General features: G+C 40.5%; 1 protein-coding gene across 2 annotated transcripts in view; it reads left to right on the top strand.

Annotated features, from left to right (window-relative positions):
* Nucleotides 1-10,179, top strand: part of LOC107551420 (coiled-coil domain-containing protein 34) — a 17,669-nt gene extending 7,490 nt beyond the window's left edge. The window contains exons 1-7 of one of the 2 annotated variants that reach the window (XM_016233008.1): nucleotides 5,797-5,928; nucleotides 6,520-6,799; nucleotides 6,892-7,021; nucleotides 7,784-7,891; nucleotides 8,036-8,194; nucleotides 8,335-8,464; nucleotides 9,680-10,179. In XM_016233008.1, the coding sequence (XP_016088494.1) occupies nucleotides 6,528-6,799; nucleotides 6,892-7,021; nucleotides 7,784-7,891; nucleotides 8,036-8,194; nucleotides 8,335-8,464; nucleotides 9,680-9,882 (1,002 nt within the window). In that variant the 5' untranslated portion in view covers nucleotides 5,797-5,928; nucleotides 6,520-6,527 and the 3' untranslated portion in view covers nucleotides 9,883-10,179. Of the gene's footprint in view, nucleotides 1-5,796; nucleotides 5,929-6,519; nucleotides 6,800-6,891; nucleotides 7,022-7,783; nucleotides 7,892-8,035; nucleotides 8,195-8,334; nucleotides 8,465-9,679 lie in introns of those variants that run through there. The other variant, XM_016233009.1, reaches the window with a different exon arrangement.
* The last annotated feature ends 7,428 nt before the right edge of the window (nucleotides 10,180-17,607 follow it).

The raw sequence follows: 17,607 nt of genomic DNA on the forward strand, positions 1-17,607 counted from the left end.
GAGTGAAGAGTTTTTTGTCGCTTTGAACTCATCGCGAGCTCTATGAATGTTGGATACAGCGCGAGACCGCGGATGCGAGCTAGGGCGTGTCATGACGTGACAGAGTGACTGATTGCCATGGAAACGTGAACGTCATGTATAGACTATCTTCTCTTTTAATTTTAAATCATTCTGCATTTATATACATCGCTCCATTAAAACCTCAACATGTCGTAAACACAACTGTCCCCCGCGTCCCCCGCGTAATCTACGCCCCTGCCCCCGTGTGGTTCTGGGATTTTTGCTCACAGTTCTTGTGATCATTTTGACCCCACGGGGTGAGATCTTGCGTGGAGCCCCAGATCGAGGGAGATTATCAGTGGTCTTGTATGTCTTCCATTTTCTAATAATTGCTCCCACAGTTGATTTCTTCACACCAAGCTGCTTACCTATTGCAGATTCAGTCTTCCCAGCCTGATGCAGGTCTACTTTGTTGGGTAGAGAGCGGAGGTTCGCCAGATGGATGCTAGGCAACGGTGCTCTGAATCCGTGCTGCCTGAGCTTCACGAGGGCGCCGGTGTTGTGTCGAATTCTGCACCCCTGCCAGATTATGCACCCCCTCGTTGAAGTCGCTACCTGATTGCCTAATCGCAACCCCACCCCTAATCCTAACCCCTCCCCCACACCTACTCCTAAACCTATCAATACTAGGGGGTGCATAATCTGGCAGGGTGCAAATTTCGGCACTACACCGGCTCTCTTCCCCCGTCTGCGCGTCCTGAAGCGCTTGATCAGCGCCGCAGCTCCCCCGACTACAATGTCCAGCAAAACATCAGAATAATCGAAACCGGTGAAATATCGGGTGGTGTGTACGTCCGAATGTCCAGCAATTCGTCTCTGGTGAAACTGATTGCAGGGATATAACTAAAGACAGGACAAACTAACAAAAACATAAAAACAACTGCGGAGCACTCCACAGAGGCAGCCATCAACGTCAGCGCCATCGCGAAGAAAAAAACGCGATAAATAAAATACCATTTATCCAATGGTATGACCTATTCGCGAACCTGTTCCGATCTAAATCAAATGATTCACGATCTGTGCTCCGAAGTTCCCATCTCAATAATGATGTGCGAACCATCATTTCAGATCAGGACTTGGAGCATGGATCACGAATCATTCAATTCGCAAAAAGATTCGAGAATCCACTCCGAAATCTTTAATTGTCTTTAATCAAATGATTCGCGAACCTGCTCCGAAGTTCCGATCTAAATCAAATGATTTGTGATCCACGATCCGCGCTCCAACTCTGCCCATGTATTATATGTGCAGTTTTCTAGCATATTTACTTTAAATTCTCAGGTTATATCAATGGTATGACCTATTGCAGATGCGGCCAAAATTAAAACAACAGTGATATATTTAATTGTTTGATCAAAATGATTGCTATAGGGACAATTTAGTAGTCGCTGGATATTAGTAGGGACATGTCAGGAGCATCCCTATTAAATTCTGCGCCCTTGGCTAGTGCACTGCAAAAACTGATTTTTTTTTTGAAGATTATTGCAATACATTTTACAAGAAAATATAGATTCAGTCTTTCAAAATCAAATTTTTTTTTTTTATTTGCCATTTCTTTTGTAATTAATTGTAAAATTTGCTATCAATTTCTGAGTGAAAATTGCTTCAAAGGAAATCCTACACCAGATTTTTTTTTCAGTGATGTGAAAACAACATGACTCTGATGTTGCTGCATTTGATGCACAACTCTAAGTGTGCAGTTCATATTTCCTTCCAAGACAATGTTTTTGCAGTGCAGATAATTTAATAGAGATCTCAGTTATGTCTTATTTAAATATCAAATTTCTCCTAACAGTCTTGGGAGTCAGTAGTTGACATACAGTAAGACTACAGAATGAATGTTGGAGAGCAGCTCAGATCATTTGATCTTCTCTAGAGGAGAAACATGAGATTACTGGAAATTTGCAAAAGCCTCAATTTGTTCCTCAATCTTGTCTAGTAAAGCGATATCATTTGTGATTTTTCTTTCCTGTGGGTCGAAGCATTCCACATACCACTGTGGTGACCACTGTGAGGTTGCAGTTCTGTACATTACGTGAATGTTAATAATGTTGGTGGAAACAAAGTGATTTGATGTTCCCTCAAAGTCCAGATATGGGGAACCAGTCAAAGTAAACTGTAAACGCCTTACATAGTGCATTAATAATACACAACTACAAATATAGCTTGCTATTATAATACTTCATCTGTTGGTCAGCTCAGCGACCTATATCGCAATTTCGCCTTCATGCGAAACTCCCAGTCATGAGCATTATAAGATAGATAGATAGATAGGTAATTTAAAATCTTTCAAATGTCTTGTTTTTGTAAATTCATCAGTAAGTAACTGAAATGGGTGGAAATGTTCTCACTAGATTAAAATGTTCTTAAAGTGAAAAATGTATAATTGGTAAGTAGAAACGAAATAGGAATTTTACTGAAGAAAATGTGAGTATAGGATCGTTTTTAGAAAAAGGGCCTATGAATTTGTCTTGATAATCCTCAGAAGCCTTTTACTTTATAAAATGTAGGATGTGAGATATCATGTTATCATGTTTAATTCTCTGATAAACAGAGGAAAAGGGAGAGTGTGAAGTGCAATATCATTATAGAAGCAGTTTATGAGTAACTGGTTAAACCCATCTAAAATGGTCATGGCTGCAACACTCTTAAAAATAAAGGTTCCAAAAGGTTTTTTTTCACAGTGATGCCATGGAAGAACCATTTTTGGTTCCCCAAAGAACCTTTTAGTGAACAATTCTTTAAAGAACCTTATTTTCTTAGTGTGAAGAGCATTTCATAATCTAAAGAACCTTTTTTAATTCACTATAAAGAACATTTTTGTGCATTGGAAAAGTTACGTACTCTTAAAATATATATATTTTTAAATTTAAATTGGCATTGATGGTTCCATGAAGAACCTTTAACATCCATGGAAGCTTTCCATTCCACAAAAGGTTCTTTATAGTGGAAAAAGTTTCTTTCTTTTAAAAAAGTTCACTGAAAGGTTCTTTGGAGAACCCAAAATGGTTGTTCTATAGCATTGCTGCAAAAAAAACATTTTGCACTCTTTAAAATAAAGGTTCCAAAAGGAGGTTTATATATTGGGTTTCAAAGAAGCTTTCTGTGAACAGTTCTTAAAAAACATCTTCACAATCTGAAGAACCTTTTCCACTATAAAAAACCTTTTGTGGAATGGAAAGGTTCCATGGATGGTAAAGGTTGTCCGTGGAGCCAATGCCAATAAAGAACCTTTATTTTTAAGAGTGTGGAACCTTTTTTTTAAGAATACATGGAAATTAATGCAGGCACGCATAGATACCAGTATATAACTTTTGTTCTTGGGAGTACTTGTCAGCTTGAGCAGCTTAAATCTTAGTGTTTTTTTTTTTTGATTTCCGGAATATTTTGAGAGGATATGTTGTGCAATCCTAACTTTCAAAAAGGCTTTCAAAAACTGTAACTCATACAGAGAGAAGATGGCACTGGCTGTGACAGTTTTCTTTTTATTGATGCTCCGAATAAACAAAAGAACACAAAAGAACCTCTCTATGCGTTCGTTACCAAGGGTGACCCGGCTGTGCTTCAGATCTCCTGCATGGATGAAGTCGCAGAAGTCACTGTTTATGGGTTAAATCCGGACAAGTCTCAGGTTGTGAGCAATTACATCTTAAGACATTTTAACAATGCAAATTTCATAATTAATATTTCAAAAAATCAAGAGTATTTCTCTGAATGCAGAAAGAATGGGCTGCTTATGGAGAAAATACGCTTTCATGTGATAGTTTGTGCTCAGAAGGAGGAAAAATAGACAATGCATTATCTAAAGGTTCCCCATCTGAGGACATTGGCTTACTCCCTGTTGATCAGACGAAGAATTACATGAAACATTGAATGCGACGACCAATAACTACTCTTTGGTCATTCCTCACCTCTTGCGACCCACACTGGAACATACGCCTGTTACTCACAATTAGAGAGATTTAATGATGCCAACATTTTTGTTTGTTCCATTCTCAATCCCATCAATATCACAGTTGCTTTGGGTGACAGTGCTGATTTGATGAGCGTTTTCAATCTGCCACACTTTCCCAGAGTTCAGTGGTGCAGGGAGTAAAAACAAAGCTCAGACTATAGTCGACAGAAAATATCATTTTGTTAAAGAAGACATGAAGAAGCGGCTGAATGCCTCCGACCCCAATCACATTACAACATAGGAGCTTTGGATCCAGGACGGCGGCTCATATTGTTGCAGGGTTTGGGAGATAAATGTGACCCTGGACCACAAAACCAGTCATAAGTAGCACAAGAATATTTGTAGCAATAGCCAAAAATACATTGTATGTATTTTCAAATTTGTCGATTTTTCTTTTATGCCAAAAATCATTAAGATATTAAGTAAAGATCATGTTCCATAAAGATATTTTGTAAATGTTCTACTGTAAATATATTAAAACTTAATTTTTTTTATTAGTAATATGCATTGCTAAGGATATATAAGATATATTAGAATCAATATTTAGATTTTTTTGCAGCCTCAGATTCCAGATTTTCAAATAGTTGTATCTCGACAAACCATACATCAATGGAAAGCTTATTTATTCAGCTTTCAGATGATGTATAAATCTCAATTTTGAAAAATTGACCCTTATGACTGGTCCAGGGTCACAAATGACATTCCCAGAGGTTGGTGTTCTCTTAACATACATGACACCTCAGCTGGACACTTTCTATTTTGTGCATGCTTCTCTGATGAGCCTAATGTTGGGGATGATCTCTGCAGTGGTTTTTGTCACGATAGTAACAGATGCACACAGGAACTTTGTAATGACAACTATGACTAGAATAGGCATACAGGCTTGGGTTGTTTTGACCCAGCGGTTGGTTTGTTTTGACCCAGCGGTTGGGTTGTTTTGACCCAGCTGTTGGGTTGTTTTGACCCAACGGTTGGGTTGTTTTGACCCAGCTGTTGGGTTGTTTTGACCCAGCTGTTGGGTTGTTTTGACCCAACGGTTGGGTTGTTTTGACCCAGCTGTTGGGTTGTTTTGACCCAGCGGTTGGGTTGTTTTGACCCAACGGTTGGGTTGTTTTGACCCAGCTGTTGGGTTGTTTTGACCCAGCTGTTGGGTTGTTTTGACCCAGCGGTTGGGTTGTTTTGACCCAACGGTTGGGTTGTTTTGACCCAGCTGTTGGGTTCAAAACAACCCAATAGCTGGGTTTGTCCCTTTTTAACCCAGCATTTTTTAGAGTGTATGTTAATTAGTTAAAAAACGTAATTGTTATGAAGTTTTTTTTTTACTGTGACTAAAGGTTTTTCTTTTTTATACTGCAAAGAAAAAAATGGATTGAAATAGGCTACACGTAACATTAAAAAAAGCAAAGGGAAAATATACAGAGGTAAACAAAGGATGCCTCAATCAGCAAAAAATATAAGATCACGGTCCTTAAGAAATTTGTTGTTCTTATTATTTTTATTATGAGTTTATATAATCTCAGCAAGAAAGAATTTAACGAAAAGTATAAGTATAAGTTTATTAAGTATTATTAGTTATTAAACGGTTTTTGTCTTTATTTCTTTTTTTCGCTATGATATCTTAAGCTGTTGTTATTCTGAATACATCGATCATAATAAAAAGAATAAAGCAACCAACGCGTGTTTTCTACATGCTTTATGACGCTGACGCCTCGTAGCTAGGAAACAGGCTTCCGTCATCAGCGTACATGGTTACAGCGGCGCAACCAATCGTTTTTCACGATTGGTATGATTGACGTGTTGAGTGGGCGGGTTCAGGGGAAAAGAGGCGGAGCTTGACGGAGGAAGCCGCTCGAACAAATCAAGCAAAACAAAAGCGATTCAACGGAATATTGTGCGATTAAACGGACTAAATGGTGAGTTAGTTAAACGGACGATACACTTATATATCTAATTTAGCCGTTTAAACGCATTATCTGTTTAAAGTCTGTCGAAATGTGCAGCTGTGATTTAAAAACGGGTTAACACAAAGTTAATGTATTAGTTCAGTTCTCTTGAAACTTGTTTACAGGCTCTATTTTAAAAGCAACATAGTTTAGTTGCCATATCATTAAAAACCTTTTAGAAATATGTAAAGTACGTTAAACCATAAATGTCTGCAGTCCAAAACAATACGGCTACCTTGTTTTTGGACATGGTACCTTGTTATTTATAACTTATTGTCTATTCTCTTCATCATTAGTGTTTTTATTACCATAATTATATGTATGTCTGCACTATGGAAGCTCCTAACACCAAGACGAATTCTTTGTGTGTGTAAACACTTGGCAATAAAGCTCTTTCTGATTGTGATTCTGATTAATAGTGTGTTTAAGTACCAATGTAAATACTGTGGTACATATATAGAAGTACTATAGTATTGCTGTGATTGTACCATGGTAACACCACAGTACTTTCTTGTAGGGATCTCCTGGTTTTGTTTAACTTATGTTTCTCTGTGTCCGCAGGTTTGCTGATGATGTCGACCTTTCCATCTTCTTCCTCCAAGAGTTTGACCTCCACCCCGCTCAAGTCCAGACCCAGCGTCCCGAGCAGCGTCCCGAGCAGCGTCCTGCAGCGCAGCAGGAGCCTGGAGTCCACCGGAGACTCGACGTCCTCGCTGCTGTCACCCATCTATCACGACAGCTTTGAGCTTTCAGAGGAGGAACCGGAGTCAGATCAGCCACAGCCCGTTCACAACGTCACCGTCACGTCAAGTGAAGACGTCGCACCAGGCTCTCCATGCAGGTGAGCGGTGTTGAGTAAAAGAAATAGAGACGCGCACTATAACAAACCGGCACACCAGTCATCTCGAGTCATAAAATCTAACTTATTTGCAGGGATGAGGTGGACACAACAGGTCTGGAAGACAGATCGTCAAATGTGCAGTTCAAACTGAGTGCTTGGGAGCAGTGGATTGTGGATAAAGCCAAAGAGGAGCGTATCAGAAAGCAACAAAAAGCCATGGAGGTACATAGCACTACTGCATGAGTAGTTACAGTATAAGGATATTTTATGTTAATATCATTATTCTCAGCCGTTTTTAGATACATAGACATTTTTATTTTACTTTTATATGCACTACCATTCAAAGTTATATATATATATAAATAAATTAATACTTTTATTTAGCAAGGATGCTTTAATTTCATTAAAAGTGTTCTGTTATTTTGAACTTTCTATTCATTAAAGAATCCTGAAAAAAAGAATCATGACAAAAATATGAAGCAGCACAGCTGTTTTCAACATGGATAATAATGAGAAATGTTTCTTGAGCAGCAAATCAGCATATAAGAATGATTTCTGAAGGATCGTGTGACACTGAAGACTGGAGTAATGATGCTGAAAATTCAGTTTTGCATCACAGGAATAAACTACATTTTAAAATATATTACAATAAAAAAAAAAGTTATTTCAAATTGTAATAATGTTTCACAATATTACTGTTTTTACTGTATTTGTGATCAAATAAATGTCAGCATAACAGACTTTTTTCAAAAACATAAAAAAGTATTTTGAACAGTATTGTCTATATATTTCATAAATAATAAATAAATATTAATATAATGTTTTACTTGTTTTAAATTTTTATTTCAAGTTAATTAATTTGCTAATTAATTGCTTTGATTATTCAGTTGGTGAAAACATATTTAAATCAATAGTTTTTGTCATAGTTATCACAGTATATGGTAAAACCCTGGTGAAATATATACATTAAGGTCTATATTTCAGGAGCTTACGCTGAAGGAAAAACAGAAAGAGGAGGAAAAAAAACAGCAGAAGAAGAAAGTTGTCAACGATTGCAAAATTCAAGAGTGGCTGCAAATAAAAAGAGAACAGGTGATGATCTCTGTAAAACTCCCAGAATGTACAATAATTGTCAAATTATTATTATTATATATTATTATTATTATTACTATTTTTAGAATGGGGTCTGATCTCCTGAAGCCCCTTCTCATGATTTTACTGTGGTTTTGTACTTAGGAAAAGAAAGAGAGAATGTCCATAGAGTTTAAGAAAAGCAAAGAACAGCTTCAAGAGGAGAAAAAACATGCTGAGATTGAAAAGAAAGCTCAGGAGAAATATAAGGAGTGGCTGCGGACGAAGAAGCAAGAAGAAACGGAGAGAAAGCTAAAAGAGAAGGTGTGTGTCTGTCTGGCGAGAAAACGTATAGAAAAGAGCAGCGTGGAAATTTTTTTCAAAACATTATTCCCATTGAATATCATGAGGGTGTGTAAATGATCATAAAATGTACCATTTTAGCTGAACTATTTCTTTAAAAGGAAGAGGCAGCCAGAAGAGAAGCAGAAGAGAGGGAGCGCAAAGAAAAGGCAGAGGACAGCTTTAAAGAGTGGCTTGAAGGTGTAAAAACAAAAGGAAAACTGAGCCGACAGTCATCAGCATCCTCAGCCGGTGAGTGAGCAACAAATTCCCATACTGTTTAATAACTTCAGTTTTATTCTAGAATCTGTAAAATAATCATAAGAATGAGCAGGTGCATCCAGACGTTTGACTAGCAGCAGATTTGTGCGTCACAAACACTGAAAAATGTGTAAAGCTCCCTAAGTGTGGAAGCTTATTTGTGTCACAGTTTATTATTATTTAGTTTATTTTTAATGGCATCCTGGATCGTGTCTGAGGATTTTGCTTTGTAAACGAGGCACAGTGTCTTGGAGATTTCACAAAGAAACATTTTGTTGAAAGATGAAGCGGTAGTAGATCTGACTGCAGCTGCATCACAAACCATAAGTAAATCATTTCATAATGCTTTTTCTGGAAATGACCGCTTTATTTTGATCATTTTGTCAAAACACTTACATGCAGTAGCAAGGGGGCATTGATACTGTTTTCTATGCAATGACGTTAGCCAATCATAACAGTGGCCGATTACTGAGAAGCCTTAAAGGACCCGCCCCTTAAAACAGGTTGTTTTAGAGAGAGGTTCCGAATGAGGGTTGAAAATAATAATTTTTCTACATATTTAGTTTTTTTTGTGCAAAAAACTTGATTCAAATTACAAGTAAACCTCAAGGAACATATTAAAATAAAATAAAAAAATCCATGTCATGAGCTCTTCCAAACATTTTTCTTGCAGTTCTGAATTGCACTCAGTCACAATTACTTTTTTATTCTGTGACAGAAATAAGCTTTTTTGTTTTTTTGAATTGCGAGAAAAAAGTGAATTGTGAGAATTGTTTATTTTGTGGCGGAAACAAGCTTAACTTTCTTGCTGTTGCGAGTTTATATTTCGCAATTCTGTGTTTATGTATCACAATTCTGACTTTTTTCCCTCGCAATTTGGAAATCTCAGAATTGCGGGGGAAAAAACTCAGAATTGTGAGATATAAAAATATGCAGTTACCTTTTTATTTTTTTGTTCTGTGGTGGAAACAAGCGTGACTTTTTTTCTTGCTGTTGTGAGTTTATCTCACAATTCTGAGTTTATATCTCACAATTCTTTTCTCTCAGAGCTGCGAGAAAAAAATCCTTAGAATTGTGAGATAGAAAGTTGCAGACATAATGGCGGACATAAATGTCCATAATATCAAACACAAATATCCACACTGTAGATTCTGGCAAGTATGTAACATCGAGATTCAAAGCCGAACTTAATTTGTTCACTTTCAGGCAACTATAACAATGTGAACTATCCAGCTCCGAGTTTCGTCAACCCCATTCCCTGGAAACCCATTCATGTTCCTCGGCAAGAGCGAACACCCAGGAAAAGCTCGGCCAGTAAGAGAACACCAGGACCAACAAAGAGCCAGTCGACCCCCTGTCTGACATACAGACCTAAAGACGCAATCAGCTTCGCTTGTAAAAGACGGTGACACTGACCTCTGCTGGTCTGAGTCTGGTATTAACTCATCTAAAGACTTGAAGCGTTTTTGTCAAACAGGTATTTCACATTCAAAAGACTCATATCATTTGGCATAAGAGAAGATCCACCAGGAGGCTGATTTGTGAGTCTGCAGGCCTGAAGTCATCTCTGAGATGGATTTATCAGTAGATGACAGATTCCTCATCTGTCTGTTATGATTCTGACTTGTATATTTTTGGTCGAATGTTTGCTAAATAGGGAATACAGATGATTTTTTTTGTCCAAATAAAAGATCTTTGGAAATACAGTAATTGCCCAGTATTATTTGAGTTAAATGGTTCCATTCAAACATTTCAACAAAGAGCTCTTTGTTAGCTTTTAGTTAGATTAATTTAAAAAAAAAATTTTTAAATTCTCTTCTTCTCACCAAGGATGCATTTTTGCACCAAGGATGCATTTTTGAATCAAAAATACAAAACAAACAGTAATATTGTGAAATATTACAATTTAAAATAATAATTTATTTTATTTGAATATATTTAAATATAATTTATTCCTGTGATGCAAAGCTGAATTTTAAGCTTCATAACTTCAGTCTTCGGTGTCACATGTTCCTTCAGAACTCAGTTTAATATTCTGATTTGCTGTTCAAGAAACGTTAGGTTACTCACGTAACCCCGGTTGTCTGATAACATGAGTGAGGTATCTCACCACACTTCCCTCCTTGCAGTTGCACGGAGAAGAGATATGCTGAAAATGAAGTGGGGACTGCTGGCGGCGATATATATATATATATATATATATAGGGGAGGCGGGACTCCCACATCACTGTAGTGATTGGTCTGTCAACTGACAGATGTAGTGTAATTGGTGCTTCCAGGGTTGGTCATGCCTGAGGCATTTCCCATAGTGACAGTGGTTCACTTTCAAACATTCGCTCGGTATCTCACTATGGGATATAGGCAACTACCATATTGCAGATATGCTGTCCGAAGCAGACATGTCAACAACTCAGTGATGTAGAACACACAAGAAAAAAACCTGACTATTCTCCAGATAGAGCGGGAATATGTGCAAACAAAAACCACCTCCCTAACAAGGTTTTTTTAAAAAATACACTTAGAACGGAATGAGCCAGTGACGGCTCTGTGACATCCAGTCTATAAAATCTGACAAAAGTGTGAGGTGAAGCCCAAGCTTGCTGCCGCTCAAATGTCCTGCATTGACACGCCCTTAAATAGTGCCCAAGTGGTCACCATACCCCTGGTAGAGTGGGCCCTTAGGCCCTCTGGACAGAGACCCAAGCTATTATAAGCTGATATAATAGCTTCCACTATCCAGTGGGACAGGCGCTGACGTGAAATAGGTTTACCTTTATGAGGATCAGCCCATGAAACGAATAGCTGATTGCTCCTCCTTAGTGCTTTCGTTCTGTCCACATAGTGACGTAATGCACGGACAGGGCACAAACAGTGAAGCCGCTCATCCTCCGATGATGAAAAAGGAGGTGGATAGAAAGCCAGTAAATCCACCTGTTTGCAGGTAAGAGCTGACTCGCTCACTTTAGGAACAAATGCCATATTAGTTTTGAGAGTTACCCTCGAGTAATCCATAGCAAACTGCATACAGGAGCTATTAACTGACAAAGTGTGAAGCTCACTAACCCGCTTTGCGGTTGAAAGAGCCAATAATAAAGCCACCTTTAATGAAAGGAGCTTCAAATCAATACTATCTACAGGTTCAAAAGGAGGTTGAGATTAAGGACCACAGACAGATCCCATGGCAGAATCAGAGGCTTAGAATCCAGGGGAGGCGGGACTCCCACATCACTGTAGTGATTGGTCTGTCAACTGACAGATGTAGTGTAATTGGTGCTTCCAGGGTTGGTCATGCCTGAGGCATTTCCCATAGTGACAGTGGTTCACTTTCAAACATATAGGCAACTACCATATTGCAGATATGCTGTCCGAAGCAGACATGTCAACAACTCAGTGATGTAGAACACACAAGAAAAAAACCTGACTATTCTCCAGATAGAGCGGGAATACGTGCAAACAAAAACCACCTCCCTAACAAGGTTTTTTTTAAAAATACACTTAGAACGGAATGAGCCAGTGACGGCTCTGTGACATCCAGTCTATAAAATCTGACAAAAGTGTGAGGTGAAGCCCAAGCTTGCTGCCGCTCAAATGTCCTGCATTGACACGCCCTTAAATAGTGCCCAAGTGGTCACCATACCCCTGGTAGAGTGGGCCCTTAGGCCCTCTGGACAGAGACCCAAGCTATTATAAGCTGATATAATAGCTTCCACTATCCAGTGGGACAGGTGTTGACGTGAAATAGGTTTACCTTTATGAGGATCAGCCCATGAAACGAATAGCTGATTGCTCCTCCTTAGTGCTTTCGTTCTGTCCACATAGTGACGTAAACCTTTTGTTGACGTGAAATAGGTTTACCTTTATGAGGATCAGCCCATGAAATGAATAGCTGATTGCTCCTTCTTAGTGCTTTCGTTCTGTCCACATAGTGACGTAATGCACGGACAGGGCACAAACAGTGAAGCCGCTCATCCTCCGATGATGAAAAAGGAGGTGGATAGAAAGCCAGTAAATCCACCTGTTTGCAGGCAAGAGCTGACTCGCTCACTTTAGGCACAAACGCCGGATTTGTTTTGAGAGTTACCCTCGAGTAATCCATAGCGAACTGCATACAGGGGCTATTAACTGACAAAGCGTGAAGCTCACTAACCCGCTTTGCGGTTGAAAGAGCCAATAATAAAGCCACCTTTAATGAAAGGAGCTTCAAATCAATACTATCTACAGGTTCAAAAGGAGGTTGAGATAGCGCATTAAGGACCACAAACAGATCCCATGGCAGAATCAGAGGCTTAGAATCTCTGTTTAAACGCCACGCGCCTCTCATAAACCTACATATGAGTGGGTGTTGACTTATGGTCTTCCTGTCAACTCCCACATGAAATTGCAGCGAGGTAAACCTTAACTGTTGAAAAGGCTCTGCCCTTATACAAAAGTTCCTGCAGAAAGCATAACACATCCGCAACAGAACAGAGAAAAGGGACTATGTGTCTGTGAATGCACCATTGCTCAAACACATTCCATTTCCTATCGTAAGCAGAACGCGCTGAAGCCACCCTTGCGTTCTGAATTGTTTCAATCACGCTCAGAGGTAAACCCGCAACGCTCAAGCGGGTTCAGGGCAATCAGTATGACTGAGTAACCGCATTCCCTTACTCTTTTTAGTGTAGGTACGATCAGACTCAGCGGAGGAAATGCGTAAAGCAGTGCGTTTGGCCACGGGTGCGCCAGCACATCCACACCCATAGGCGCATCTTCTCTCGCCAGCGAGAAGAATAGTGGGCAATGCGTGTTTTCGTGCGAGGCGAAGAGATCTACGGCCGCTCAGCCGAACCTCTCCCACAGCTGACTCACTACCTGAGGGTGGAGAGTCCATTCTCCGTACAGGGGATTCCCCCTGGATAGGAGATCTGCCCCCACATTCATTATTCCCGGGACATGCGTTGGCCGTAGTGACTGGAAATGCTTCATGCCCCACACTATCAATTTTTGTGCCAGATTACGAAGCTGAGGGGAATGTGTGCCCCCTTGTTGATTTATGTATGCCACCGCCATTGTGTTGTCTGATCAAAACGTGGTGGTTCCTTAGAAACTGTTCAAAATGTTTTAATGCTAGAAACACTGTTAACAGTTCCAGGAAGTTTATGTGTGCGTTCTGTAGTGGGATGGGCCATTTTCCCTTCGCTATCCTGCCCTCGCACATTGCGCCCCAGCCTGTGAGCGAAGCATCCGTCATCACCACCTTTCTCAGAAACTGCTCCCAGCATAGTCCCTGATTCGAGAAACGTGCGATCTCTCCAGTGACAGAGAGCGCGCATGCAGAGTGATGTCACCATCACTTTGCAGTTGAGGTGGCGTTTTGGACACAAGCGCTGTGCTGCAACCCAGCACTGAAACGCCCTCATTCGCAGCAGCCCCAGAGCAATAACTGAGACAGTTAAGGCGGGCCATTTTCCCTTCGCTATCCTGCCCTCGCACATTGCGCCCCAGCCTGTGAGCGAAGCATCCGTCATCACCACCTTTCTCAGAAACTGCTCCCAGCATAGTCCCTGATTCGAGAAACGTGCGATCTCTTCAGTGACAGAGAGCGCGCATGCAGAGTGCACTGAAACGCCCTCATTCGCAGCAGCCCCAGAGCAATAACTGAGACAGTTAAGGCCATCAGTCCCAGCAGGCGTAAACATGGTCTGAATGGGACTTTTCTACTTTTCTGAAAAAGGGATAAACAGCCGCGAATCGACCTGATGCGCTCCTCTGACAGAAACGCTTGATACAGGACTGAGTTCAGTCTGAGACCCAGGTAGATTATCTCCTGTGTGGGCACCAAGCAGCTTTTCGTCTCATTTATTTTGAACCCCAAGTTCTATAAATGAGACAGAAGTGTCTCATTTACAGAATGAGACACTTCTGCCGCGACGGAGCGCAGAGAAGCAGATCGTCTAAATAAGCTGACACTTTTGAGACCCCCTATTCTCAGCGGAGTCAGAGATGCTTCGACACATTTGATGAAAATTCGTGGAGCTATTGACAGCCCAAACGGAACTGTCACAAACTCGTAGGCTGTGTCCTGATAGGCAAACCTGAGGAATTTTCTGTGTGTCGGGTAGATGCTTATGTGAAAATATGCATCCTTTAGATCTACGGACGTATGTCAGTCTTTGGGACGAATAATGGCTGATGATGCTTTTAACATTAACATTTTGAACTTGTACTTTCTGAGGTGTTTGTTGAGGTTCCGTAAATCCAGAATGGGTTGGAGACCTCCCCCTTTCTTGGGAATGACAAAGTACCGGGAGTAAAACACATGATGGCTGTCCTCTGGTGGCACAACTTGAATTGCTCTTATTCTCAATAAAGAGGATATTTTTTCCTCCAAAATCTGAGCTGACTCCCCATCTGACAAACTGCAGACGATAACCCCGTTTTATTGTGGATAAAATCCAAGGGTGTACTGCGCATTCGCGCCAAATCTCCGTGTGAGCAGAGAGCGGACTGCTGTAGCTCTCGATCACTGATGGCACGGCGGCACCATCTAGCAGCGGAGCTAGGGGTTGCAGCTCTGATTTGGATGTTTTTGTCTGTATTTTTGTTTATTTTCAGACATTTCTGTGCCCTTGGCCTGCTGCCTGGATGCACAGGGAATAGTTTTATTTGTTTCACACACTTTTTGCTTTCCCAAACCTCCTCCTCTCTATTGCATAATCTCGCGGGCGGAGAGGGGAGTAACAACATGGGGGCACTGGGTGAACTGGTGCCAACACTCCTATCTGAGAACAGTTTTTTTCTGAACACTGAACTTGAATCAAACCCTGACACTTCTTTGCTGGAGTGGAAGAACAAGACTCTTGTGTTATAGAGAGGGGTGCTACAAAGACTCCGTGAGTGCTGTAACCCCTCTTTTGACTCTGAAAATGGCCACAGGCCTCTTCTTTCCCCCTTGAGGGTGAGCTGGTCGATGTTTAGCCGCTGTAGCCGCAAATGAGGCCTTACCTCTCGGCTGGGGCTGTCTTGGGTTCACCTCCACCTGTGTTGACTGCTGGGGTGGGGGGGGCCTTGGGTTTCTGAACCCCGACTGACCCCCTCTGGAGGCAGTAGGAAAACCTGGGCGAGAGGGCTGTGGGGGTCGAACCGTGGACTTCCTGGGGAGGAGAGCTTCAAAGGCCTCCCCATCTTTTTTGCGAAGGTCACACTGCTGCCGCATATTTGTCACAGAAGCCCCAAAAAGGGCTTTTGGCTCCACTGGAGCATCAAGAAACTCAGTCTTCTCCCTGTCTGACAGGCCTGAGAGTCCTAGCCACAGAACCCTTTCACCCGCTACAGCCAAGCCCATGCTGCGGGAAAAGAGAGTAGTGCGGGCGGCACTCGGGATTGGCGAGCACGGCCTGTGCATGTCTAACTCCCAGACACGTGATGCACAGAGGGTGAGAGTCTTTGGATGAAATCATCGACCCACAAGCACACGGGCGAGAGGGATCTTTACTCTTCGCTGCTCTGCTGGATGGGATCGCAATCGCCATAACAGAGATGCGAACACTAGATATTCCACTCCACTTGAAGTGGGGAGAAGGAAAAATTAGAAAAATGAGCTGAAATGGCTCAAATAGACAAAAGATGGGAACCCAAACTTTGACTGCAAATATTCCCTCGTAAGAAAGGAATTACCGCGTTCGGAGACATACCTAAAAAAAACGGCTTGTCAATGAACTGTTAAGCGGCCATTCCCTACGAGGATCTGCTGAGGATAGCTTCCTTAAGGATCTTCACGGGGAAGAAAACGAGAATGAAGTGGGGATCGCTGGCAGCGATATATATATATATATATATATATGTACAGTGGGGCAAAAAAGTATTTAGTCAGCCACCAATTGTGCAAGTTCTCCCACTTAAAAAGATGAGAGAGGCCTGTAATTTTCATCATAGGTATACCTCAACTATGAGAGACAAAATGAGAAAAAAAATCCAGAAAATCACATTGTATGATTTTTAAAGAATTAATTGGTAAATTCCTGTAGGAGATCTACTTAAAAAATTAAGAATACATTTTTTTAAATGGACAAATGAATAAAAAAACATTTTAAATTGACAACTCAATAAATATTTAAAATATAAATTATTTGAAAAGTTTTTAAAACAAAAATATGACTAAATATTTGAAATGTGTGGAAATGATAAAAAATAAACGAATTATTTTAAATACACGTTTTGCTAAAATGTTGATTTTTAGTATAGAAAAATACCAAAAACCCCTTTGCATCCATATAGCAACATTCTTTTTATTTTTTTGTATGGTCAAATACTCACATTTCCTTTAAAAAAAAAAAATCTGAAAATTATAATAGTCCAGTTACACGTTTACATTTCGATATAATTTTGCATAATTTTCAAAACAACCAGTGTTTGTACTCATGGTAGACTGCCATGGTGTAGTTTAACAAAAGACGTTTTCTGAGTCAAACAGGAGGAGTCATTAACTGGCTTATCTGCATTTCCCCCGAGTCAACTTGTGACCAGACACAAAGACCTCTGACCTCTGGACCGGGCTGAGAGCCAAGCGCACCCCTCACACAGATGTGTGCATTGTCCGTCGAGCAGCGGTGCATCGTGCTCACTTCAGCTAATGACGTGAGTGTGAGTGTGTGTGGGTGTGCATTCACAGTTTACACACATTACTGTAGATTTCAGCCCTTCACGTTCTCAAAAACACACTTTACTGGAGCAGACATACTGTAAGTGCCACTGCCTATTCTTTCTGTAGTTTATAAGACTGACTGACAGACGGATCTGGAGTTTGTCATTTGTTACGACAGTCAAATGTGACCCGTGATTGTGTGCAATAGAGCAAGACAGCGGACGGTGGAGTGAGTTATGTGTTTATATCCTGTTCTGCTGAGCAAAGGTCACCTTTCAAGACAGCGGTGCTGCTTTGTGTTTGATTTGTAGTCTAGCACTTTCTAAGATGCATATGTGTTCATAACCTTTTTTTTTTTTTTTTTTTTTACTTGAGAATCATGTTTAGATGGTTTAGAAGAGAAGTAACAGGCTTTCTCATATGTAAAACTTTAAATATGCACATTTTCTTTTCCAATAGATTGCAATATCTACAAACAAACTGCAATTCCCAGAGATGCAGTGGTGCAGGT

The sequence above is a fragment of the Sinocyclocheilus grahami genome, unplaced genomic scaffold (genome assembly GCF_001515645.1).
Source record: "Sinocyclocheilus grahami isolate Dianchi unplaced genomic scaffold, SAMN03320097.WGS_v1.1 scaffold423.1, whole genome shotgun sequence".
Lineage (NCBI taxonomy): Eukaryota > Metazoa > Chordata > Actinopteri > Cypriniformes > Cyprinidae > Sinocyclocheilus > Sinocyclocheilus grahami.